At 36.6% G+C, this 26,749-nt stretch overlaps 1 protein-coding gene and 1 pseudogene across 1 annotated transcript; one reads left to right on the top strand and one right to left on the bottom strand.

Annotated features, from left to right (window-relative positions):
* Positions 1-603: 603 nt before the first annotated feature.
* LOC147539541 (putative N-acetyltransferase HLS1) lies at positions 604-3,437 on the bottom strand. Its single transcript, XM_086641380.1, has 3 exons — positions 3,109-3,437; positions 2,848-2,999; positions 604-1,647 (listed from the first exon to the last, which is right to left on the bottom strand). Exons 1-3 carry the CDS (start codon positions 3,325-3,327, stop codon positions 762-764), a joined length of 1,257 nt encoding a protein of 418 aa, XP_086497506.1. The 5' UTR covers positions 3,328-3,437; the 3' UTR covers positions 604-761.
* Positions 3,438-24,839: 21,402 nt separating this feature from the next.
* Positions 24,840-26,454, top strand: LOC147539540 (F-box protein SKIP23-like; annotated as a pseudogene).
* Positions 26,455-26,749: the final 295 nt, after the last annotated feature.

Below are 26,749 nucleotides of genomic sequence, written 5' to 3'. Positions count from 1 at the left end.
TAGAAAGTGATAATCAAAGCTTCATCAATCATCTGCGCAACTCCAAAAGGGCGACACAATGGCAATCATAAGCTCACATCTCAACAATCGGAAATATCATTTCGATGTTTCTAGGCATCACCTTCCCACACATTCGCCGCAATAGCAATGCTCATGCCGATAAACTTGGAAAAGGGCTCATGTCTATAATAGTAATAGGACTTGGTCTGTAATACCGCCTCCCTTCTTAATCTGAGTTGTAATTATACTCTTATTTAATTACATATGCTTCTCTATTCAACAAAAAAAAAAGTAACTTTTAAAATAATAATTACTCTTGCTTAAGCAATTTTACTTATTATTTAACACGTATTATACAGGACTCTAGTTTTTAATTCCGTATGCGACCTCCAAAATGTTTGGTCAACCCTGTAGATAGATTGTATATGCCACATTAACATTCTTGTTCAAATCACAAACTATCCTACGCTTTATTTCATCAAAAAAAAAAAAAAAAACTATCCCACGCTACAGGAAGGTCTAGTCCCAACATTGATACCAAAATGGGTCAATAGCAAAAAGCTCTCCATAACAAAACATAGCTAAATGATAAAACCACATACATTTTCTTAATTAACTTTTTATAAATGATAAAAATGCAAACATTTTCTTTTGTTTTTGCCCTAGTAAAAACTTCCAATTTTGTATACAACCCTCCATCGAAGTAAACATACTACTATTTTACATGTAAAAGAGCTACTGAGAAAAAGTCAAAGTCAAAATCAAAAGTCACGTGGGTCAACGAAAATAACAGACGAAGATGGTTTTGATCTTATCCAATCAGTGACCCAACCACCAACCTCTTCTTGGTCTTCATCTTGGTTCCCCTGCTCCTCGGTCGCAAGCTTCTTCATACACCAAACATCCACAGCCCAAGAAAACCTAGTCCAATGTGGAATTACTTCTCTAACTGGGTCCCATCTACCCACCTCAGCTACAATGGCCCCACATCCAACATCATCTTTTCCTATATTATGAACGAAGTCGCACAATCCTTTCATTAGCCGCGATGCACCTTTTCCTTCCATGTGAAGTCCAAATAATGAATAAACCCCAAATGGACTAAACAAATCTGGAATTGAGGGTATTCTCAACCATGGCATCCAAACATCTAAAACCCTACTACCTACGCAGCAGGCGTATTTTAGCATCGATACCCCTTTCACTTGCAATTTATAGACTTCTTTTGTGTTCCATACACTCAAGATTGCAAATTCCTCTGGGGGTTGACCAGTTTGTGGGTCCCATTTGAGGAATGTGTTTTTGGGTAGGGCCATAAATGTCCCTAAATTGAGTTTGTTTGATAGAATGGCATCTATGTCTTTAGGGAAGAATTCCGAGTTAGAGAAGACTCGACTATAGATTGACTCGGCGAGTTGAGGAGAGAGTCGAACGATTTCGAGTCGAGAGCTTATGGGTTTGTAGTGAGCATGAACGGGGTTTACTAATACGGTTGGGGTGCGAAACTTAGTGTAGGCACATTTTAGCGTGAAGAGGTTGATTGATGCTTGATTTGCGCAGTCAGTAGCCATGTATGCGTATTCTGCACCATTCTCATTAAACCATTCTTCTAATTTTGATACCAACTTTGTTCCAAGCCCTATTCGTCTGAAATTCAACAAAAGAGAAACGAGTTAGAAAAACTTAATAGATCAAATTAGTGAACTCAACTAAGACATAATTAACACGGGCTATTCCATATCATTTGATTAACTATTAAAGAGATGAGGAACAATGATAGGTAAAAGGAGCATTTCATTTATTTGAGTTGGATTATGACATAGTGAAATAAAACAAATTATTAACTAAATTGTCTTTATATTTTTCATAGAGGGAATACATGTGTAATTGACGAGGATAACTTGTTTGCTCGGAACTGAAAAGACTTGAGTTCAACTTTATTTTCCGAAAAAACATTAGATTGGCTTTGCGTGCGAAGATAAAAAAAGAAGAAAGAAAGACAGTTTACAAATTTTAGAGAGGTCATTTTCCAATTTTCAGCCCCCTTTTTAAACACACATTTTACTACTCAAACAACCCATAAATTTGTTGTCCAAATCACTCTATAAAAAGATTTTGAAAGTGGGTATTTGGAAAAAAAATATGTAGAAAAGAAATTAAAAGGTGTATATGACAAAACTAGCTTTGTATACAGTCATATTGTAGAAAAAGGCAAAATGAAATTTCTTGGGTATTACTAGAGGAGGATAGCTGTGTAGATAAACCACTGTGGCCTAAGAAGGGTTTAGTGCTCACTTTGGCATTAAAAATGTCATTAATTATTGTATGTATAGATATGCAAATGAAAAATGGTCCTGAAAAATAAGAGGCCACCACAACCCTAAGGTGATGTGATTGTACCCTAAGGTGATGTGACTGGCTCTCATTGATCCGGTTATTTAGATAGAGCAAATGACTCCACTAACGAGGGCTGCCCACATCTGCTTCAGATTGTGGTTGGTCCCTTCTTTAAGCCATTTGGCACTGCTCAAAATAAGTATAGGCGGTGATGATACAACCAATGAAAATACAGACCGATTTGAAAGAATATTGCTAAATTTTTGTAAAGATCTCTTATAAGCAAATGTAAACGGAGTTGTTCCTTAAATCAAAACTGTTGATATTCGATTTTCTCCGGAGTCGGCTTTGACTTTGTGTGGGGTTGCATTTTCCAAGGAGAGGAAAATGGTGAGAAAGTCCATTATGATCCATAGACAAACCAAAACAAGCACAAGGACTACATATCACAGTTTTTCACACTTGATTCAAGAAAAACATGCAGAGAGAGAGAGAGAGAGAGAAACCAACCTGTAAGAAGGAGAAACTCTGAGACCAAGAATGTAAGCAACCTTAACATAAATGGGAAAATCAGAGTAAGGTGTCTTCCCTCTAGAAACAGTCTTAATACACCCTCTTACTACTCCAACTATCTCTTTCTCCTCCCCTCCATACTCTGCTACCTATATAATTTATCAATATACCATCATCAATGCATGAAATACTAAATAACTAGCTATATAGTTAGTATGAATAATCTAAATCATATATTATATGGTCATGATCACATACCAACATTATGTATGAAGGAGAATTTCGAACACGACAAATCGGATCACCCATTAGATCCGTCGATAACGAAGGCTTCCCTCTCGACCCGAATTCACATTCTTTCTCTAACCTTTCTACCGCTTCTTTATCTTCCTTCTCACTATACTCTCTAATAACTGTTAAACTTTCATCCATTCTTAATGAAATATCAGATACTTTGGTTGAACACAAATAGTTCATGTGTGTATAATATACAAAGTAGCTACCAAATTAAACCCTAAAAGACAATTATATATATGCTCAAGAGATTGTTTGTTTTTTTGTGGAGATCTATCAACTCTTGTTCCATTTCTTCAGTATCTTATTGTCTCAATTTATAGTAATCAAAACTTGGTAGGGTTGATGACGTGGCTTTCTTTTTTCGGTTCTTATTCACTAGCGGCACGCATGTAAATTTCCTACTATTAAACAAAGTTTTAAAAGGAGAGAGGGATTATTAGAAAATAATATATAATATATATGTTGAAATGCACAAATTATAAAGCACACATGAAAGGCCTCGATAGAAGCATGCCTTTAGATTTGTCGACTTATTTTATGAGAAATGTTAAACGACCCGAATGTTTGAGGCTGACCACGCACCGAATGGTGATGTGACCAGTTCCAATTAGTCGTACCATTTATCTCTTTTCATGACTTGACCAGTTAAAGTTGACCACATCATCATTCCTCCTATGATGAGACAATAATTTCGGGCGCATTTAAATTTTTGGTACTTTATGTTTGTATTGGAAGTTGACTGTATTGTATTATTTTTGGGATGATGATTGTGATGATTGCTTAATTAGTGAAATGTAATATACTATTAAAATGGGTAGTGTGTAATAATTGGTGGTTAATATTGTGAAATGTTAAATGGGACCTAAATGAAAAAGTATATTCTATGTTTATTCACTCATGGCATGGGCAATGTTGTGAAATATGCCACCAAGGCACCAAGTATGCAAATTTACCTATTAATTGCCCAAGTCTCTCCTTGTTTTGCCACATTCTCGGCCAAAGCAGATGGAGCAAAGAGTCTCCATTATCCTCAAGGATAGCTTCTAGCTAGGAGGCATGTGAGTGGAACATATATTTAGGGGTTGTGTGCCAACACCAAGCATCCAAACAAATATTTGATTCAGCCCCACTTATCCAATGATTTAGCCCTCATAAATGTGTTTTGTTAAATTCTAGAATTTAGATCTAGAGTTTGCTCAAATTCCATTAAGATAGAATGAGATATGGAGGTGTAAGATATCAAACTTAACATGTGTATCATGGTTAAATTGAGTAGAAACTAAAACTTAAGTCCACATTTGTAAAATCAAAAGAATTTCGGTGTCATACCAAGTTTTCTCCTATTTGCATCCACCAGAGGTGATGCTAGCCTGGCTACAATCCCACCAGAAATATGTGGTCGGTTGAGATTTAGAGAGAGAATTTAAACTATATGTTCTCTCTAAATCTTATTCGATCACATAACCTGACCGTGGTTCGACCAGAATTGTGGCTGGAGATAGAGACATTTCTCTGCATCTACCCTTGACTTGCACATGGAGATGCAAACATGCCGGTGGACGGGACATGAACATAATCTAACTTTTCTTGACACACATACTTTATCCCTCTCTCCCATCAATTCACTTGAATGAGCGTGATAATGTGTTTAGCTTTATGTGTAGTTTGGAACCAAATACGTGATTTTTCAGTCATGTCTCCTGAAAACCATATGTAATTTGTTTTATATGAAACTTACGTGCATATCTTACAAATTATTGTACCAGTTCTTCTAACAGGTCATAATCAAATCTAACGAGTTCATTACAAACTATTCATACTTATACTTGAATATAGTCTATCTTTTCACAAGTGAAATGCTACATTCACTTCGAGTTTGATTAAGAGTGTCTTGATACATTAAAGTTTTATAAATTGTACTTTTGATTGTATGTTGTTCATATTTTTAAAAGTACAACCGATAAACGTAGGTTGTCAGAATAGTTGAAATCAACTTCTTAACTAACTCAAAGGTGATAGGGGGACTCCGTAAATCCTACTCCCAAGTGTGCTCCCTCTCACATGGGGAAGGCCATTTTGATTTTTTTCACAGTTTTTGTCAGATTGAAAAGACCAATATACCCTCACATGTGAAGGGGACTAGACTTGGGAGTATGGTTAGGGAGTCCTCAAATCATTTTTGTAACTAAATCGTAAGTAGGACTGGAACAAACCACTCACCATGACAAGACTGATGCAAATTTTGACGGTTGCCAAGCTAATATGAAAAAAAGGGATCAGATGCAACAAAAAGTTGGTAGAAAATGTAAAGAAATTTAGTAAAGTAAGAGAGAATGAATAAGAGGTTATAGGAGGAGGTTAGGCAAGCATCTTTATAGCTAATTGGGTAATTGATCTTTGGCGAAATACGATTCCACCATATATACCTCACTTTCCTTCCCATTTCCCTTTTAATGATTTCTTTCTGCTCTCTTCTCAGTTCTTATGCAATGACTTGCATGTTCTTCTTCTCTAGACCTAATACTCAAATCTTACTTTCCTGGAAAATGATTAAAACATACCAACTTTTTAAAATAAATAATTTGTAAAGATCTAGCCTCTAGGTTATATGATATTCTTGGAAGCCAGTGGCGCCTCTATCTCTTCTGTATTTAGGGAATTCAGAGCCGGCCCTGGCCCAAAGCGAGCAAAGCCTCGCTTTGGGCCACCAAAATTTAGGGGCCACATTTATGAATGTGCCTATAAGATTTCTAAAAATTAATTTCTCAAACTAGACCCAGTACAAACTAATTTAGAAAAGGCCCGTACTCATATCAAGATGAGCTGGTTTCTCTTTTCATTTTGCTTATCAGAAGTGGGCCCCATTGATATTTTGAACTTTTCCACGAATTAACCCTGTTTTGGATAATATCTCCTTTTACTCCTTATTCACCTTTCACCAGATTCATATCCAATTGTTATTGTCCTAGTATATTCACGTTATTAAATTCGTACTCCACTTATTAATTTCCTTCCTACCTTAAAGTAAAATCGATTTAAGTTTCATCTTTGGATGGTTTCCATCATTATTTGTTAAGTTAAGCCAACGTAGAGTTGCTAATAAAACAAGGTATTTCAACACTTCCCATACTAAAACTCTTCTAGGAAAAAAATCAATTTCTTCTCATAACTGGAGGTTATTTGAGAATTAGGGTGGTCGGTAGGAAACAAAAATTGGTCTTTCCTCCTACTATTAAAAGCGTGAAAACTAATATTTTATACACAGCGTAGTTATAATCTAGGTCAGACAAACTTTATTTTATCTTGGATGAACCTAACTGACTATCATTGTTGAGAACATCTACTTCTAATTATAAATTTTGTAGCCACGTGACTTTCAAATATGTTATATAACGATAGGTCTAGCTACTATGTAATCGATGTTCAAATCAACGGATATGAAAAGCAAAATACAAAATCGACCAAGTATTTTCTTATCCCCATTTTAGCATCATAGAAGGTGAACCCGTGTGTGGTCGGGAAACTGTTGTGATGAATCTCCAAATTGACGGGAATGATATTATAGGTGCATTTTCAAGGCCAAGTTTAAATGATGGGAAAGATGTTTAGTGTTTAACTAAACATACTCCGATAGAATGGGTTTACGGCAGACCTCGGGTTCAGGAGAGCGTAAGAGAAATTTTAAATATGTGTCTAATATAGAGGGCCTCATTTTTGGAGTGCGCTTCGGGCCACCAAGAAGTCAGGGCCGGCCCTGTTAGGGATTGTACTGTTTCTTGGTTTATTAACATTATCTTAATTTTATTCGTTTTTTCCATGTAATTTAGGGTTAGTAACAAAAACTTCAATGTGTATCACAGGTTATATTGTGAAAAAAGAAATCTCTTTCATCTTTTCTTTCTATCAATTTAAGGAGGTGCACATGAAAGAGATGGAAGTTTGGCAACTCAACCTTTAGACGACCAATAGTGATAATAGAAAATGAGTCTTTGAATAAAAAATTGTTACCATAATAAGTGAAAAATAGTTTGTTTTTTTGGAAGTCGACCACGATCTACGTATGTCGTTACATTTGGCACTTGATACATCATAGATGTGATAAGCTCGATAACCGCCAACTCAAACACTAACAGAACTGGGCCTATAGCCCAACAAGACATGGCCTAAAGCCCAACAACATTATTTACACCCTAATAATCTTAATTCAAATAACCAAAGATTCCACCTTCTCTGGGATTCGAACCTGGGACCTCCAGGGATTTCTGGAGTTTATGTCAACACCTTGGAACCACTTGGGCTACCAACTGTTGACGAAAAATAGTTTGTTTTTTAAAATCACTGAGTCAAGATTATTATGTGTAATTATCATTTATATGCTAAATAATATTAGTAATTAAGAATCAGGTCATTTTCTATTTATTCAACTATTAAAATATCGTTGCCTATTAAAACCTAATTTTTCTCTCATGAAATCCAAAAATTTTTAGAAGCCCAGAAGCTTTTAGGGTTTCTTCTGCTATATAATGAAGCCCTAAATCATTTTTGAAGCTATGAAACGAACCCCTAGAACCACATCCAAAATTATAGAACCCTAATATTATGGAAGATGAAGTTGAAGATTTGATTTTCGCTTTTTGTATGTTCAATTTTCATACCTATTTTGGTTCAGAGATTTCTACTATTCGAAGGACATATCGATGAAGAAATAATTAAGAGTATAGAGAAGAAGATGTTTTGCAAACAGAGCTTGCTTGACGTTGCATTCTGCAAATCAGGTTTGCTTCGTAAGCAAATTGAGTTTGCTTAATTTGCAGATCGAGTTTGCTGAACCTACAAATCGAGTCCGCTTAATTTGCAAATCAAGTTAGCATAATCTATAAATTGAGTTTGCAGAATCTACAAATTAAGTTTGCTTAATCTGCAAATCGAGTTTGTAAGTTCTCTACGTAAATCTAGATGAATTCTTCAAATCAACTTTGCAATATTTGCAAACAAATTTTGCTATTAGATTCTATCTGAGTTTGCAAGAATTGTACACCCAATTTGTAAAAAAACGGAAAAAAACAAAGTTGATTTTGTTAGGAAGGTAATGAAAAATCCTTTGTAAATATGTAAGTTTTATCAAAATCCGACAATTAAAGAAAAAGTTATATGTATTTGAAGCTTAAAGAATTAGTTACACAAATAAGTAGTTTAGTATTTATAAATATTTTAACCAAAAATGCGAGACTAAAAACATAACCATCGATGGTGATCAAGGGTTCGATGTTGTATGGGTAACATTGGATACGTTGGATTATCAGGTAAATCAATTCATGGAGGAGTTTCGTGAAATGTTTAAGAACTATATGAATATCAATATCCGATCACGTCTATGGTTTGTGTTTCTAGCCTCACATTTTGTCATTGAACTAAGAGAAGTCTTGTTCTTGATGTCAACTGACGCATGGAAAGTTCAGAAAAATTATAGATCTATGTCTAAAAGTTAGAAACTCACAAAGGGTAAAAGAAATACATTCAAGGGAGATTATATACACAAAGGTAGGACTTGCTTACCGTAGGTAAATGTTCATTAGCGTACCCTGCAATAAGGAACTACATTTCCTGTAGGGCCCATGTTACACCTTAGAGGAACTCCAATTTAGGGGCTCGGGCTCTCAATTTTGGGAGCCCTTGATTTTCTTCAAATCCAACATTGGGCTTCAAACAGAGGCTTCCTAATCGAAACTACGTACATGTGTGATGTACGTGTGTTGGGTTTGTATTTCAATCCGAAATCCAAACATATCTCGAGGCTTTGTGTGCATTTGAGTTTAAATATCTATTTTTTTTTTGTTGAAGAAGTTTAAATATGTAATTGGCTTTTCAATCAATGAAACATCAATTAAAAAAATTTACATTCTTAAAAATTTAATTTAAAATAAATAAGATTTAAATAATTTTTAAACCCACCTCATTTCACTGTTGAGAGTCTCCAATTAACTGTTGGGGATTCCCAATGGTTGAAAAATGGAGCTGGGAGTCTGGGAGGATGGGGCTCTCGGGTTAGAGCAATCAAAAGCTGGTATGGGGGTCCCAAATTTGAATTTGGGAGCCCGAACCCGTGCACATTAGAGTTGCCCTTAGTGGCTCCCTCAAACAGTCAATGCAAGTTTTAATTTTTTTGGTTAATTGAATAATTATCTTTTTGTTGGAAAATTGATCTAACTTTGGATCATGCAGATCTTCTCTTGTAAAATAAGCCTTTCATACATAGTAAAGTCAATAGGTCCTTATAAGAATTACAGTAAAACAGTTGTTATAGTATAGAACCTAAAACTTTGTTTAGAATATAAAATATGAGTTGTTGCTTGATTATTTGCAGTTTGGGAATTAAGATCCATCTTGTCTCCGAACTAAACGGGATAATGTCCATCTCTAGGGAAATCCCATTGATTAACCAAAAGTACCACATATAAAGATAGAATATTTGGAGAGAGAGAGAGGGTATTGAATTGACAAATGAAGAGATATTGTTCCTTAATGAGACCAACAAATAAGAAGCCATACCTCATTAAGAGTATACAATAGAGAAGAAAGAATTCCAAGTAGACAAGAAACATTGATTCCTCTCATCACTATTGTCTAAGGCAATATTACTTGTCTTGGTGATGAATGATAAGATATGTGAGAATGAAATTTTCTTTTTGATGATTTGTTGTAACACCCCTTTTGAGAAAAAGTAAATAAAAGTGATATTTAGATGCAAATTCTCATACATATACATATAAAAAAAGTGATTATTTATAGAATAAAGATGAAGGAATTATTTAGTCAAGGATTATGAACTCGGAGATGATTTAGTGCATGCGGATTGATACCATGTTCTAAGCTATCCACGATCAATCTACTTTTCCTTCATTAGTTAATGAATTCACCCTTCGGCCTTCGCTACAATATTAATTGTTTTCCTTTCTTTTCGTTTGTTTAATTAGATCATCACGAGAAAGAATCTTCCACAAACGGCGCCTTCTTTTTAACTTTTGATGGGTCTAATCTTTTCAGCCATGATTGTTTGTATCATTATTAATGTCCATTCATCTTGAAAGTTTATCTCAAGGTTGAGATATATTTATTTAAATATATTAATTAATTTGTTTGGAACGGTATAAAGAGATGATGTCATTTATAAAATATAATAAAATAATAATGGGGATGTGAGGGTTTCCTTTCAATAGAAAATGACTTATTTTTTTTTTGTTGAAAAATGACTTTCTAGGTGGAAATAACACACAATAGTGATGGCTTACAAGTGCATCCTCTCTATATGCACCTCCACAAAGTTTGCCTGTATGGGCTTGCCAACTGGTGTGTCTATAAAACTTTTTGAACTTTCCTCAAAGACCATTGGGCTTTAAAATCTAAATGTACATGCTTGGGCAGGTCTGGGCTGTATAGAGATTGGCCCATGTACTCATTGGAATTGAATCTAGTCTATTTTTTTTTGGGAAATCGACTACGATCTAAGTTAGTCATTACAAGTCTAGAACCCAACTACAAGAAAGAGGCCTAAAGTCCGACAAATTTATTACATTATTTATACTTTTAATAACCGAAATTCAATAAGCGTGGTGATGTAGATTGTTGCGGAAGCGTAATAATAGAAGAACTCATTGCTAAATAACTAAAATAAACAAGATTAATTGAAATAATAATAAAGAAGAACAATGCAATCAAGGAGGTTTTTATTCGATATTCAATTCAATGGTTCAATAGACAGACTGGACTTCTCTTTTATAGAGATTATTATTTCCTAGATAGACTCAAATAAGAAAGAAAATAAAAGAAGATAACAACTTAAGGATACTTTCTTTGATTGCTAGGACTCATAATTATAGGAACTCAAAATACTAAAATATAAAAACTATGCTAATATAGCAACTTGGCCATCGGGCCCCATAATATCCTGGCCGTGAGGCCCACCTGCCGGATGGTCTCCATCATACTCCCCCACCGAGGAAGAACTTGTCCCCGAGTCGTCATAAATAGGTTCATCCGGGTGGTACGGAAAGATGTCAGAGACGTTGAACGTGGAAGAAATGTTGAATTCCGGTGGAAGATCGATAACAAACGCATTGTCGTTTATCTTGGTGAGTATCTTGAAAGGACCGAACTTCTTTTGACCAAGCTTCTTGTAAGTTCCAGCCGGAGTTCTCTGTTTAGAAATATGAACCATAACCGAGTCACCCACCTCGAAGGACTGAGTCGTCCTATGCCTATCGGCCGAAAGTTTGTACGCCGAATTTGCCGTAGCAATATTCTGCCGAACCTCATCATGGAGATGGAGGATTGACGACGCTAGAGTTTCTGCATTGGAATCGTACTCTGGAATGATTGGTAGTGGGACGAGATCCAAGACATGTTTCGGTGAAGATGTATAAACAATGTCAAACAGAGCCTTCTTCGTTGTTCGGTTAATAGTACTATTATACACAAATTCGGCATGAGGAAGAGCCGTTTCCCAATTAATTCCCTTGTCTCGTGTAATACAACGAAGTAAATTCCCTAACGAACGGTTAACGACCTCAGTTTGCCCATCAGTTTGAGGGTGACAAGTACTGCTGAAATTTAGTTTAGTATTGAGGCGTTTCCACAAGAAGCGCCAAAAGTGGCTTTGAAATTTCACATCTCGGTCTGAAACAATACTCTTCGGTAAGCCATGGAGACGAACAATTTCCCAAAAAAATAAATTCGCAATGTTAGAAGCATTGTTTGTCTTCTTACAAGCGATGAAGTGAGCCATCTTACTGAAACGATCAACCACTACTAAAATCGAATCCCTACCCTTCTGTGAACGGGGAAGACCAAGTACAAAATCCATTGACAAATCTTCCCAAATAGTTACCGGAGTCGGTAGTGGTGTATAAAGACCTGTATTTTGAGTTTTACCTTTACTAGTCTGACACGTATAACATCGTTCAACTATACGGGAGACATCACGTCGTAATTTCGGCCAAAAAAACGATCAAACACTAGTGTATATGTCTTGTCTCTTCCTACATGACCCTCGTTATGTAATTCCCGAATAATATGTTCACGTAGAGAAGAATTAGGAATACACAACTGTTGTCCATGAAAAAGATAACCGTTAGAAATAAAAAACTCACCAGTGGACCGGTTTGTAGTGCAAGCCTCCCAAATAGGGCCGAAATCCGGATCATCTTTGTAGTTGTTAGAAATTGATTCGAAACCCGGAACGTGGACTGCCATAGTCGTGAGGAGACTAGCTCTTCGGCTCAAAGCGTCGGCAACCGTATTAGTTTTTCCTGATTTGTGTTTAATCACAAAATTGAATCGTTGAATATACGAAATCCATCTCATATGCATTGGATTAGCTGTACGTTGATCATTCAATGTTTGTAATGCTTTATGGTCCGTATATAATACAAATTCCACTCCTATAAGAAAACGGTTCCAATGTCGCAAGGCGCGGTAAAGGGCATAAAATTCGGACTCGTAAACGGTCCACTTACGACGGGCTTCACCGAGTTTTTCGCTCATAAATTCGATAGGACGTTTTTCTTGGGAGAGAACCGCGCCAATCCCGAGGCCTGAAGCGTCACATTCGACTTCAAATAATTTAGAGAAATTCGGAAAAGCTAAGACTGGAGCTGAACATAGTCTTTGTTTGATTAAATTAAAACTCTCTTCCTGTGGACTTTCCCAGGAAAATTTTCCTTTCTTTAAACAGTCTGTTAAAGGGGCCATTATAGTACTGAAATTCCGTATAAATCTTCGATAGAAAGAAGCTAACCCATTAAAATTACGTACCTCAGATGGTGAAGAAGGAGTCGGCCACTCAGAAATTGCTCGAACTTTAGCTTGATCAACTTTCATACCTTCTTTACTAATAAGAAAACCCAGGAAGTATACCTCATTGAGGAAGAAGTGGCTCTTCGGAACATTCATAAATAATGAATTAAGACGCATAGCGTCGAAAACTTCTCGAATATGTTGAAGGTGATCACTTCTTGACTTACTAAAGATGAGTATATCATCAAAGTAAACTACCACAAATTTATTCAATAATGGCTTAAGAATTTGATTCATGAAACGCATGAAAGTACTAGGCGCATTAGAGAGTTCGAAGGGCATAACTAACCATTCATAAAGACCCTTTTTTGTCTTGAAAGCGGTCTTCCATTCGTCTCCCTCACGAATTCGGATTTGGTGATAACCTGCTTTTAGATCAATTTTGGAGAATACCGTAGCCCCGGAAAGGTGATCCAACATATCTTCAAGTCTGGGAATTGGAAATCCGTATTTAATTATAATTTTGTTAATAGCCCGACTATCAACACACATTCGCCAAGTTCCGTCTTTCTTTGGTACTAATAATGTCGGAACCGCGCAAGGACTAAGACTTTCACGGATAAAACCTTTGTTCAATAATTCTTCCACCTGTTCTTGTAGTAATTTATGCTCATGCGGACTCATCTTGTGATGTGGTAGGTTTGGTAAGTTAGCTCCGGGTATAAGATCGATTTGGTGTTGAATTTCTCGTAATGGAGGTAACGACGGTGGGGATGATGATGGGTTGAGGTCGTTGTACTCGTCGAGAAGGGTTTGGACCTCCGGTGATGGTTGGCTGCCGGCGGTGGAGGAGTCCTTTGTCGCGAGGAGGAAGCCTCTCGGTTCGGTTGCTTTTGATGGTGACCGATCTGTCTTGCTCGTTGGTTGGTGAGGGTGTTCGTCCGATAGTGGTATAAGATAAATTCGTTTACGGGACCAAAGGAATTCGAAGGTGTTCTCTCTACAATGGTGAGTAGCGTCTACGTCGTAAATCGAAGGTCTTCCAAAAATAATGTGACAATTATCCATGTCTACCACGTCACAAGTAATTGTATCATGGTAATGAGTACCAATGGAGAAGGAAAACGAACATTGTCTTTGAACCGACAACTCCCTTTGATTAGATATCCAACCGATTTTGTAAGGAACCGGGTGATCAATTGTTTGTAGTTGTAGTACTTCAACTAAACGACTGGAAACCATATTTTCTTCACTACCGTTGTCGATTATGAAGTCGCAAACCTTGTTGTTAATTGTTAAGCGTGATTTAAACACCTTGTTTCGTTCCGGATGTGTTGGTGAAAAAAAATTTGTTATTTTCTGCTCAGGATTTTGAGGGCTCATGATACCAGCTGATGTAGATTGTTGCGGAAGCGTAAGAATAGAAGAACTCATTGCTAAATAACTAAAATAAACAAGATTAATTGAAATAATAATAAAGAAGAACAATGCAATCAAGGAGGTTTTTATTCGATATTCAATTCAATGGTTCAATAGACAGACTGGACTTCTCTTTTATAGAGATTATTATTTCCCAGATAGACTCAAATAAGAAAGAAAATAAAAGAAGATAACAACTTAAGGATACTTTCCTTGATTGCTAGGACTCATAATTATAGGAACTCAAAATACTAAAATATAGAAACTATGCTAATATAGCAACTTGGCCATCGGGCCCCATAATATCCTGGCCGTGAGGCCCACCTGCCGGATGGTCTCCATCACGTGGATTCCACCTCTTATGGGATTCGAACCTGGGACGTCCAGGATTTGGGAGTTTATGCCAACACTATCAACCACTTGGACAACCAAGTGAAAAATTTCGGCCACCATAGTTACTGTATTTTCTTTGTCGCCAAAATATTGACCACTTGTTATTGGTGAAGATGAAATATTTTAGGTACTGCAGTCGAAATATTAAACATATTTTGGCCATAGTGATCGCAATTTCGCGCATATTTGGATCATATTGGTCGAATTTTTGGGCTCAATTTTTTGTCTGAACTTTTTTTATCAATTATTATTCCATTATTTGTACCGTGTCTTGGATAAAAAAAGTGATCTTCAACTATTTAAAATGTTTTTTCATTTTGTGGCTGATTTTAAATATTAAAGTATTTCCAATATAGTCATTTTAAAGTGAATATATGATGATTTGTTTAGTTTTTTGGGAAAATTGTCTATTTACTAAAAGGACATTGATTGTGTCCTAATAATTTAGAGACATGTCCCTTTACCAAAGACCCGAATAATTGGTGTTCTTCCGTGCTTCATCTATTTTTAGAGAGAGAAAGAGTTTAGATAGAGAGAGAGAAAGTCTCGACGTTTGGTAAAGGAAGTTGGATTTTGTTGTTGGGGAGCTATAGAACAAGATCAGTTTTTTGCACTTTGGTTCCGTATACCAAATAGGTATTAGGAGCTATTTTTATTTGAAATTAAATAAAGAGATACAGAGGATTAGAAAAAACAATTCTATAATTTAAAGAATTTAATGGTAATTTTTTTTTTGTCCTCATGTTCTTCCTCAAAATCAAAATATTTCAACAACAATACCTCTTGTCTTCTCCATTATCAAATTATACAACGACCATTACCAATAAACAACTAGGTTATGATTCTCACTTTCTTTTGCTATTGGCTACTTACATTTATCATGTCTCGAGATATTTCCGATGTTGTTTTAATGGAGGAAGAAGATATTTTTGAATCGAATCAATAACCATCAACTCGATAAAACAATAATATTATAGACGAAACTCTTGAAGAGAGATAAACACATTTTAAATCCTAGAAATCCGTTAATTTTGAGCCGAAAAATATATTTTTGATCACTTCTGAACGTATTAGGTTTGTTCTCCATATTTTTAGGGTTTAGTTATTAAAAAAAACAAAACTTTAGAGAAAAAGATGAAGAAAAGCGCTTGGAAGGAGTTTAGGGCTTAAATCCAAAGATTTTGTTTAAGTTTATAAAAGTTTCTTCTAATTTTTTTCTGTTTTCTCTGAGACCTGCTAAAAATTTAATTTATTTAACTCAAAAATTGTAAGCTCTATAGTAAAAAATAAAAAAAGTCGATCTCAGTTTACTAATTGTATAGAAAATTTTTATTCTCTGGAGCTTTTTCTTTATTCCCCAAAGTCACATGGAGATCAGTCCAAGCTAAAATCAACTCCTGAACATGGAGCTCAGGAAAATAGATAAGCGAAGAATGACCAAGCTTTACGAACAGTTCTGGTCCAGGTATATCTGTTACCCTTGAAATTTATTTACCTAAGTTATTTTTCGCTTAGAACTAGAGAGTACTTCTACTCCTTAATTAGTTTCTTTACTTTCTACTAAGGAGTGGCGGGACTCATGAAGATGCATAAATTTGATAACCGTTGTCTGACGTGAAGAAGTCAAGAATATACCAAGAAATCCAACGGGTCAACCCGTCTCAAGGCAACAGGTCTGTTGGGCCCAAAAAAATCTGTCACCTAAGCTCAAAACTGGGAGATCGACAAAATCGACCAAGGAGTTCCATGCCCTGTTCCGCCTAAAATATAACCAGGTCTGCCATGGGACTCTCAAGAAGTGTAAAGGGGGGGGTCCACGTAAGCTAGGTCAATGCCTTACGTCCTGTGAGTACTAAGAGTTCGCGAAAGCTATCAAACATATCCTTGAAATTGATCCGACTATGAAAATTAATCGAAAAGCTAAGCCAAAAAATAAATATGCAAACTTAATTAACGAGGTTTGGCTTAAAGCCTACGTCATCGGGCAACCAAGAAAATTTTATTGAAGGATAGACGAAGATGACTCACACAACCCGCAAGTTCGTCCCAAGACAGTACTGAATAGAAATTAACCTTCTATCTCTCTCACCTACTCTCTCTCTTTAATGAATACTTGTTGTGTGTGTTGTTAATTGATGACAGACACTTATATATATATATATATATATATATAGGAAGTCACCGACTCTAATTTCCAATTTTGAGCAATTTCCAATTTTGAGTCTAATTTGGAAATCCAATTTGGAAAAGGATTCTCACCAAACCGCCTCTCTCACCAACCGCCTCTCACACGCCCTAAACTGAGAAGGCAGAAGCGCGCCGCACGCTTATCGACTTAATTCCGAATCATCCTAAAGATCTCAGTCGACTACGATCCTAAGTGTTAACTAATTTGGACTTCAAGAGTCTCAAAGGAGGAAACATCTCCAAGAAATCTCAAAGGAGGAAACATCTCAAAGGACGAATCTTAATTCTGAATTATCCTAGATACGAGATAAACCAAAAGGAAAACCCCTACTACGAACAGTAGTGTAATTCCCAAACGGTGGCTACAACCGCCTCGTCTACACCGTTTAGCACAGGCGGTCCAACGACCTAAAAAAGGACATCACATCACCTTCACCAAAGTAAGCAAAATCGTTCCTCAACGATCACTCAATACTCAATTTTTTGACTGCAAAGAGCAATCTGACTGTCTTGAGCGTCAGAGAGGTTTCCGAACCCTTTGCAGATTTCCCCCCTCCCAGGTTAGCCGGAGCAAGGACCGGGAATCAGAGGAAGGATTATCAAGCATCCAGATGGAATATTCATCATAACAGACGCTGTCATGCATCAAGTTTGGATTCTCTGACTGATACACCGAAAAGCCATTTTTTCACACCAACACCACCAACACACTGCCTCACTGACTCTCTCTTTCTAAATCCGAAAATCACATGGATACACTAACACTAATAACCGACATAAGCTCTGCCCCGCATTCCAACTTTGTCTCGGGGTTCAGCTTTGTCTCGGAGTCCAGCTCTGCCTCGGAGTCCTGCTTCGCATACCAGCTCGGCCTCGATAACCAACCCTGCTAACGGGTCTAAAATTACCATTGCCTTGTAAGCGGGATGGCCGGTCGTAAACTGGGATTTGTTGTCTCCTACTTTTCTGTCGGTTGAATTAGGGGATGATGATGGTGAAACATCCCCACATGTTCCTTCGACATTAGACGAAACTTTTGATGATTCTTGTGGACAAGAAGACACGACTTCAACCAAGACAATACACGGGTACAGTATAAACAAGATGAAGATATTTTACATACTAATTCTTTTTTGAAAAACGCATTTGATGCGGTTGTCGGAAATTGTCAGAAATATAAAGTATTTTAGCAAAAAATAGCGGCAAAATATAATGAGCATGCAAAGCAACAACGTTCACGTATGAGCATGTCAAAACTTTATCTCTACTTTGAGGCTAATGAATATAGTTCAAAAAAACGGGAAAAACAATTATGACCGGGTAATTATTCAAACTGTTAATCCCTTTATTTCTATCTTTTGACTTTATAACATAAACTTAAAATAAATTTTGTTTATTTCAGTTACAAAGAGCACTGGAAACGTACAAAAAAAAATTACAAAGAAAAGGGCTTTAGATTCCAACATGTTTACAAAATTTTGATGACACACATTATGTAGATGTCAGACATGCCAGAAGAGTCAACATCCGGCAAAAGAGATTCTAGTACTAAATCCATCAGAGGAAAGACCAATTGACCGTAAACAAGTCAAAGCAAATGCAAGAGTTGGAGAAAGTTCCACACATTATACTGCTAAAAACAAAGAAGTCAGTAGTTCTTCAATAGCTCTGATGGAAGAATATTTGGAAGGCTGCGACTTTGGGGAATAAAAGAAAGTCACGGGGGAATAAAGACCAAGATTGATTTGGGGGTAATCTTTGTTTTTAATCTAAAATATTATTAAGTTGTACTTTTCCCCCTAATCTTCATCTTCCCCTCTCCCCCCACTACAACTTCCGACTACCACCACTATTCCGACCACGTTCCGATCACCACTGCCACCTCCTAACCCTTTCTCTTGTTCAGTTTGTGATTGGATTAGCAAAACAATCATCCCCTCATGTTGATGTTGTGGGAAATCTTGTTGAATTTTGGATGTTCTGGGAACCCTAACCAAACTTGAAATGGGAGTCAAGCCAGACACTTACCTTCGCTAAAGAGATTTTTCTAGGGTTTCACATAAACCATCTCTTCTGAGTAATTATCAAGGAAAAGAAAAAGAAGCAGTTATGTTGGTTAAAAAGAAAATAGAGTTATGCTCTTTTGGATGATGATGATGACCGCTACAACTATGAGAATGATGGGTTTTGTTGTAATCATCATCAAATTCCTTCCTACAGTACCAAAGTGACTTCCTAAAAGAAAGCATTTCAGAAAGAAGATTTAGAATCAAGAAGATGATGACGAGAAATTGCTGAACCAGAAAAGGAAGACGATTTTGCCAACGTATTTTTCAGCCCTTAAGAGAAGTTTCTAGGCAAAAATAAAGAAAAGGAAGAACAAGATATCAGAGGAAATCAGTGATGATAAAGAAGGTGAGCAATATTTGTTGAAGTTTTAATCTGACAGAAAAAGAGTAACATTAGTTGTTAAAGTTATTTGATTATCTGATTATTTAGAGATCAATCTGAAGAAAAACTGCAATTTGTTCCAGTAATGGTCTCATATCAAACTAGAATCTACCGTCAATATGAAATCTGATTGTTGATGTAGTACTTAATTTACATTGCCAATCTATTTGTTTTCTTGAACAATTATTTGTTTGTCTCTGTAAATCTTCACCATTAACAGGAAAGAGAGATATAGAGAGAGAACAAGCAAGAGAGAGAAGGAGCAGAAGAGAGGAGATGGAGAATGGGGTACAAAAAGCAAAGAGATAATTTTTTGGACTCAAAATGAAACTATCTTTATTCCCCTGAGACTTTTCTTTATTCCCCAAAGCTGCGACCTATTTGGAAACGAGAGACGAAGAATCACAACAGAGAGCTACAACAGTGGAAGAAGCTCTACGGATTTAACAAGAAGCTCTTCGGGTTCAACAAGAAGTTGTACTAGTTCAACAAAAAATCATATGAGGAGAGAGAGAATACAAGAACCAAAAGATGCAATTTGCTAGATATCAATATGAGGTGAACTTACTGATGATTGATGCTAGGACTCTCGACGAAGATGGTGCACAAATGCTTAAGGCAAGACGAGAAGCTTATTTATCCGATCCTCTATGAGACCCAAGAAACTCCTTGTAGCTATCTTTAATAATCATTGTTGTTTAGTCGTATCAAGTAAATTTAAATTTTTAATCAATTATTAGTTATAATCAATGTTGTTTAATCGAACTTATAAAGTAAATTGAAAAATAAAAAATTTAAATTTTAAGTCTCAAGAGAGGCTGGGGTTGGAGCTGAATTTCTTAGGTTGAGTTACGGCTGAAAATTTTGGATGAAAAAAAAGTGATTTTGTGGACTTAAGACAGGCTAGGGTTGGAGGTGCTCTTATAATCTTCTTCTTTCAGTCCTGAATATTCTATCGACAATATCATTTTTCACTTCTCCACAATCAAACTCTACAACAACAAAAAAAAAAAAAATCAACTAAAGGCCTCTATTGTTTCAACAAAAAAAACTAAAGGCCTCTATTTAAAGAAAAAAAAAGTTGGGCTAAATCCTCTACTAATCAAGCATCAAGCGTGATAGCCAATGAACAGGTGGACCAGATAAACTGGGACAAACAATTAAACATTGCGGGAACCGATATTACCATGGGGGAGGACGATGTGGCAGAACCAAATTCCCCTAACTTGAGTATGTTAAGAAGGAACTTGAAAAGGGGTATTCACAATAATGAGGTAATTATACCTTCCACAAAACTTCAAAAAAATATGGAACTAAGAGATGACGAGAATGAACTAAGGGTCGTGGCGGCTGCTCCCGAAGAGCCGCAAGGCAAATGTTAGTCCTCTCTTGGAACTGCCGAGGATTGGGGAACTCCTCGACAACCCATACATTACATCAGTTCCTCCGATCGGTAAAGCCAGATGTACTTTTCCTTTCCGAGACAAGATTACATCAAATTCCTTTGAACTTAAATCTACAGAGGTTTGATCTAATTAATAGTGCTATAATACCGTCAATTGGAAACAGTGGAGGTATGGCATTATTCTGGAATTCTTCTACGGATCTATCTATTATTACTTCTTCTACGAATGTAATCCATGCACATATTAATGATTCTAATTTCAATTGGGATCTATATGCTATCTATGGTCCTCCAAGAGTAATGGATAGGCCTCGTTTCTGGCAAGATATTAAATCAACATTATTGGCCTCAAACGTACCCTACATGTGCATTGGTGACATGAATGCACTCAGCTCTCAAACAGAAAAATGGGGCGGCTCCAGGTATGTTCCTTTTAGAAATCAATTTTCAGATTTTATCTCAGAGGCAGGTCTTATAGATTTGGGCTTCAATGGCCCTGCCTATACTTGGACCAATAACAGGAATATATCCCAGTTAACTAGAGAAAGGCTCGATAGGGCCTTGGCCGATTCGAGTTGGTTGGATCACTATCAAAATGCAGGTCTGTTTCATCTCCCTAGATACAACAGTGACCACTGTCCGATTCTTCTTAAAACGGCAATACATAATTCGATGGGGCCCAGTCTGGAGAGGTTTGAAGCATTTTGGGTTAAACATAGCAAATATTTGGATACTTTACAATATATTTGGAATCAGAATGTTCCCAATATTACGGAAAAATTACAAAAGACAAAATCAGACCTTAAAAGATGGAGCACAAGTGCTTTTGGAAATATGGACCGTCGACTAAGAGTGTTACGTGACAAACTTCAAAGAGTCCAAAGACTACTGCCTAATAATGAGTCTGTTAGTAGAGAAGCTATTTTACAAGAAGAAATCCTTTTTCTAGAAGAGTTGCAACGTACAAAGATGGAACAAAGAACAAGACAATTTTGGGCACTCAACGGTGATAGAAATACGAAGGCATTCCACACTGCTAATGCTATGCGTCGAAAGAAGAATCATATACAATCCATTACCAAGTCAGACGGGGTCCTAATTACAAATGAAGTTGAAATTGCGGAACATATTGTGGAACACTTTCAGAACTTGTTTAGAGAGGAACCGGTTAGCCCAGTTCCACAAGAGATATTACATGAATTAAAGACATTATCGACCGAAGATCAGCACTCCCTATCGAGGATTCCAACAGAAGATGAGATCAAAACGGCAGTGTTTAGTATGGGCAGCCTTAAAAGTCCTGGTCCTGACGGAATCCCCCCATTATTCTTCCAAAATGGGTGGGAGATAATTGGACCAGAGATTACAAGTTATATCCAGAGAGTATTCAATCATGGTACCATTGAGCCACACACTAATCACACCAACCTGGTCCTTATCCCAAAATCCGGGAACCCAACAATGGCAGCTGACTTCAGGCCTATTGCCTTATGTAATACAACTTACAAGATCATCACAAAGCTGATTGCCACAAAAATTAGACTATTCATGGATGCTCACATTAGTGTTAATCAAAGTGCATTCGTCCCAAGGAGGCACATCACGGATAACTTGGTCATAGCACATGAAAGTTTACACTCAATGAAAAATTCGAAATCGAAAAAAGGGGCATTTGCTTTGAAAATTGATATGGCAAAAGCGTATGACAGAGTCAATTGGGGATTTCTTCAAACAGTTTTGAGAGCCATTGGCATTCCAGAATTACTTCTCTCGCTTATTATGTCGTGTATCACAACATCAACATTCAGCATTTTGATTAATGGGAAGCAATATGGTCATTTCAAATCATCAAGGGGCTTAAGACAGGGATGTCCACTATCCCCTTTCTTATTTATTCTCAACTCTCAGGTCTTATCTATCCTTATGGATCAATATGAACGTGCATCACTGTTTGAGGGTTATAGAGTCAACAAGAGGGCTCCAAGGGTATCCCATCTATTATTTGATGATGATCTACTTATAATGGGAGAAGGTACAACTAAAAACCTAGAAGCAGTCCAACTGATTATACAAGATTACACAAAATGGTCTGGTCAAGCAGTCAACTTCAGTAAGTCATCACTCCATTTCAGTTCAGGAGTCTCCCAAGGAATCAGGGTATTATTCCAATCTCAACTGAATACTACCATTATGCAGGATTCCGACAAGTACTTGGGTACATTAATGCTCAAACCCAAGTATCGGATCAACTCTCATGAATTTCTAGTGGAAAAGTTCAAAACTAAACTAGCTGGATGGAAGAAGAAACTAATGTCTCAGGCAGGCAGAACCACACTCATAAAAGCAGCTCTGAATCCTATATGCACGTACTTTCTCAGTCTCTCACTCATTCCTCATGGAGTCCTAAACAGACTCGAAAGACTTGAAAGAGATTTCTGGTGGGATCAAGATGAGGGGCAACATAAGATGCACTTCCTTCCATGGAGTACTATTCAGAAACCAAAGGACCTTGGTGGCTTGGGTATTAGGTCCCTGGTTAAAGTTAATGAATCTCTCGTGGCTAAACTAGCCTGGGGATTCATCACTCAACCACAATCACTTTGGGCTAGAGTATTACAAGCAAAATACTACAATATGGAAGATTATTGGACAGCAAGAAAGAAACCAAACTCATCAGCAATTTGGGCTTCTATGCTCATGGTTCGTGACAACATCCAGAAGAATATTTGTTGGGAGGTTGGTAATGGCAAATCCATCCGTATTGAGACTGATCCTTGGGTACCTACAATGGAAGGATACATTCCACAAGTAAAAGAGAACAGAAGATCTCAAAAATACTATGTTTCTGAACTCATGCTAAACAATGAATGGAATGTAAACCTAATAAAGGATTACTTTGAGCAAGAATCAGCAACAGAAATACTAAGAATACAGTTGGATAACCTCGTCACTGAAGATAACCTCATCTGGACTCCTCACAACAAAGGCAAATTTTCGTCCAAGTCTTATTATCGAGGATTAATCCAACCACAACAGAGTATTAGGGCAAATACTAACTTTCCATGGAACAAATTATGGCACACCAAACATGTGGAACCGAAAGTCATTTTATTCTTATGGAGATTAGTGAATGATGGTTTACCTTTCAAAATGAACATTAGGAAAGGGAATATGCAGATCTATCCAACATGTACATTATGTCACAGAGAGGCTGAAGATTCGTTTCATTTGTTCCACTCATGCCAACGATTCAGAGACTTATGCCGTGAAGCTTCGGCATTTAAAGTAGCTCCACCTCATGGAAATGTAATAGATCTCATAACTAAACTTATCAAAGAAGACAAAAATGAAAGAAGATTAGTGTTTTACAGTTACCTGATTTGGGGATTTTGGAAGGGCCGAAACAACAACATTTTTCGAAACCAGAGACTAGATCCCCACTTTATTATCCAACATGCAAAACTGAAAGCTAGTAAACTGGTTAATCAGACATCAACACTAATTTCATCACCGAATTCCATTTCAGAATGGATACCTCCACCGGAAGACACACTAAAAATCAACTTCGATGGGGCTTTTACAGAGGAGAAGGCAGCTATTGGAGTGGTGGTAAGGAACCATAGACAGGATATAGTCTTAAGAGAAGGAAGAATCATCACTGTCCGATCGGCCATGGAGAGTGAAATGGAGGCTTGTCTGTTTGCCCTAGAGATTGGGGAGTCATTAGGGCAAGCCCATCTTATATATGAAGGCGATAATGAAACCATCGTGGAATTAGTATCCAACGGCCAAGAAGACCCACCATGGCGTCTGAGGAGGAAGGTGCTCCTAGCAAGAGAAAGGATTAGGGCACAATCCAATTGTGTTATCCAATTCTGTCGAAGAGATGCAAACAAGGAGGCCCATGAAATGGCCCAGCAATTCATGTCCAATTGATTATATGTTGGAATTGTAATCTTCGTTTTTTAACTTCATAGCTATGTATCTCATTTGCTGCTTAGTCGGCCATATATGAAGTTGAATTCAAAAAAAAAAAAAAAACACTCCAGACTTCATTAAGGTTGAGGAACCATTTCGCCAGGAGGATCGTATTTTAGGAATCAGGTTATTTACTTCATATAAACTTACTTTCTTCACTACCCATTACTATTTTCAGTTTGGATTTCTTGAAATAGATTGAAAATTAAAATCATGAAAGTAGTAGGTTGGTCTGAACTTCCACCTGAACTAATAGATGAGGTAGCTAAAAGAATTACCATCTATGCTGATTACATTAGATTTCGTGCTGTTTGTTCAAAATGGAGTTTATCTTTATCACGTACCCCTCATCATCTTCCTCCCCAATTTCCATGGGTAATGATTTGTTCATCAGAAATATCATCAAATCAAATTGATTTCTTCAATCTTTTAGAAAACAAAGTTCACCATTTGAATCTGCAGGAGATTAGGAGTACTAATAATTGTGATGGGTCTTCATTAGGTTGGCTTATTTCACTAGAAGGAAGGTCAAACATCATGTTAATGAATCCCCTTACTAGGGTTCAGATCCAACTTCCACCTTTTACATTGGATAAATCAATGAAGAAAGTTGTTTTATCTTCAAACCCCATGTCACAGGATTTTGTAGCTATAGCAATATAACCTATAGTTCAAATGGGGAATTGAGTTTTTATTAGAGAGGAGATGAATCATGGACATTTATAGTAGATCCTGGATCTTATTCCCAAAATGTTATATTTTATAATAACTCATTCTATATTGTTAACTCAGAAGGATCTCTAGAAATTTATGATGTTATTCATGGTGTTCCTTCATTAGTTTCTACAATCGAACCACCACCACCAGAATCAGTATACATCAGTGATGACTTCTTAATTTATCTGGTGAACTCATTCGGGGAACTATTGCTGCTTTTTAAGTTTTACAGTTTCTTAGATGATCCTGAGGTTCAACATCAAATCTATGAAACAACTAAATTCGATGTCTACAGACTCGATTCGAGCGAGCAAAAATGGGAGCCAGTCTCAAGCTTAGACGATCGAATGTTGTTTATGGGTGGTGGTTATTCATCGTCGTGTCTATTAGCTACTGATTTTTCTGGTTGTGAAGGTAACTGCATTTATTTTATAGATGACCAAACCGGACTGAGCGAGAATGGAAACGAAGATCACTATATGGGTGTATTCGATTTAGCAAACGGTAGTATCAAATGGATACCATTTTTTAGCAGCATGTCTTGGTCAGGTCCTGTTCCTATTTGGTTTACCCCTAATCCATGTTAAGTTGAGATCCTCAAAGAATATGTTATTAGTTATCGATGAAATAGGTTTAGTTTTTACAGTTTTTAGTCTTGGTGTAACCCTTGCTACTTCTCAAGACACTTAAGTACATTGCTTTAGCAATTCTTATTCCGAATGGGTCATTAGTTCTAAGTAAAAAAGGAGATGAAGTATGGACTAATATAGTAGGCTTTGAGCATGAATTTTGTCTAGATATTGCATACTGCATCTACTTGTTAAACTGTTTTTTTCTTGTTATGGTGGAGCTAGTCTTGGTTTAATGATGAAATAATGTAAATTTACCTTGAACTGGTTAAACCCCTGTTTTGAAATGTTCTAGGTTAAGAATCAAATAAAATGAATTTGAAGTACTTCAAAAAAGTTGAAGTGGGGAAGCTTATTTTCCTTTCATCTTAATATACATGAATGAGTAGGCTGTAGGCATCATTTTCATGTCAAGATTTTCATACGAGACTAGAACATCAAGTATAATAAAAGAAAACAGAAAAGAATTCGAAGTGGTGAAATTCAAGTATACGAAAAGAGAACTCAATTCCAACGCAGACACATTAGCTAAATGGGCAAGGAAGAAAAAAGGCGAGCAAAGAGTGGAAGAATGTACCTTGTATTTTAGTTAATAAATATTGTAATAACGCTGTTATTTAATCTATGAAAG

The sequence above is a fragment of the Eschscholzia californica genome, unplaced genomic scaffold (assembly GCF_041429995.1).
Source record: "Eschscholzia californica isolate CP2 unplaced genomic scaffold, dmEscCali1.0.p SCAF_5, whole genome shotgun sequence".
Taxonomy (NCBI): Eukaryota; Viridiplantae; Streptophyta; class Magnoliopsida; order Ranunculales; family Papaveraceae; genus Eschscholzia; species Eschscholzia californica.
This window is presented reverse-complemented; position numbering and strand designations above follow the sequence as displayed.

Bases quoted from the DNA above. Each gene is read 5' to 3' on its own strand.
- LOC147539541 (XM_086641380.1), bottom strand. From the start codon at position 3,327: ATGAACTATTTGTGTTCAACCAAAGTATCTGATATTTCATTAAGAATG. The intron at 3,000-3,108 runs GTATGTGATCAT...TAAATTATATAG, and splicing joins CTCCTTCATACATAATGTTG to GTAGCAGAGTATGGAGGGGA. The intron at 1,648-2,847 runs GTTGGTTTCTCT...GTTGAATTTCAG, and splicing joins AGAGTTTCTCCTTCTTACAG to ACGAATAGGGCTTGGAACAA.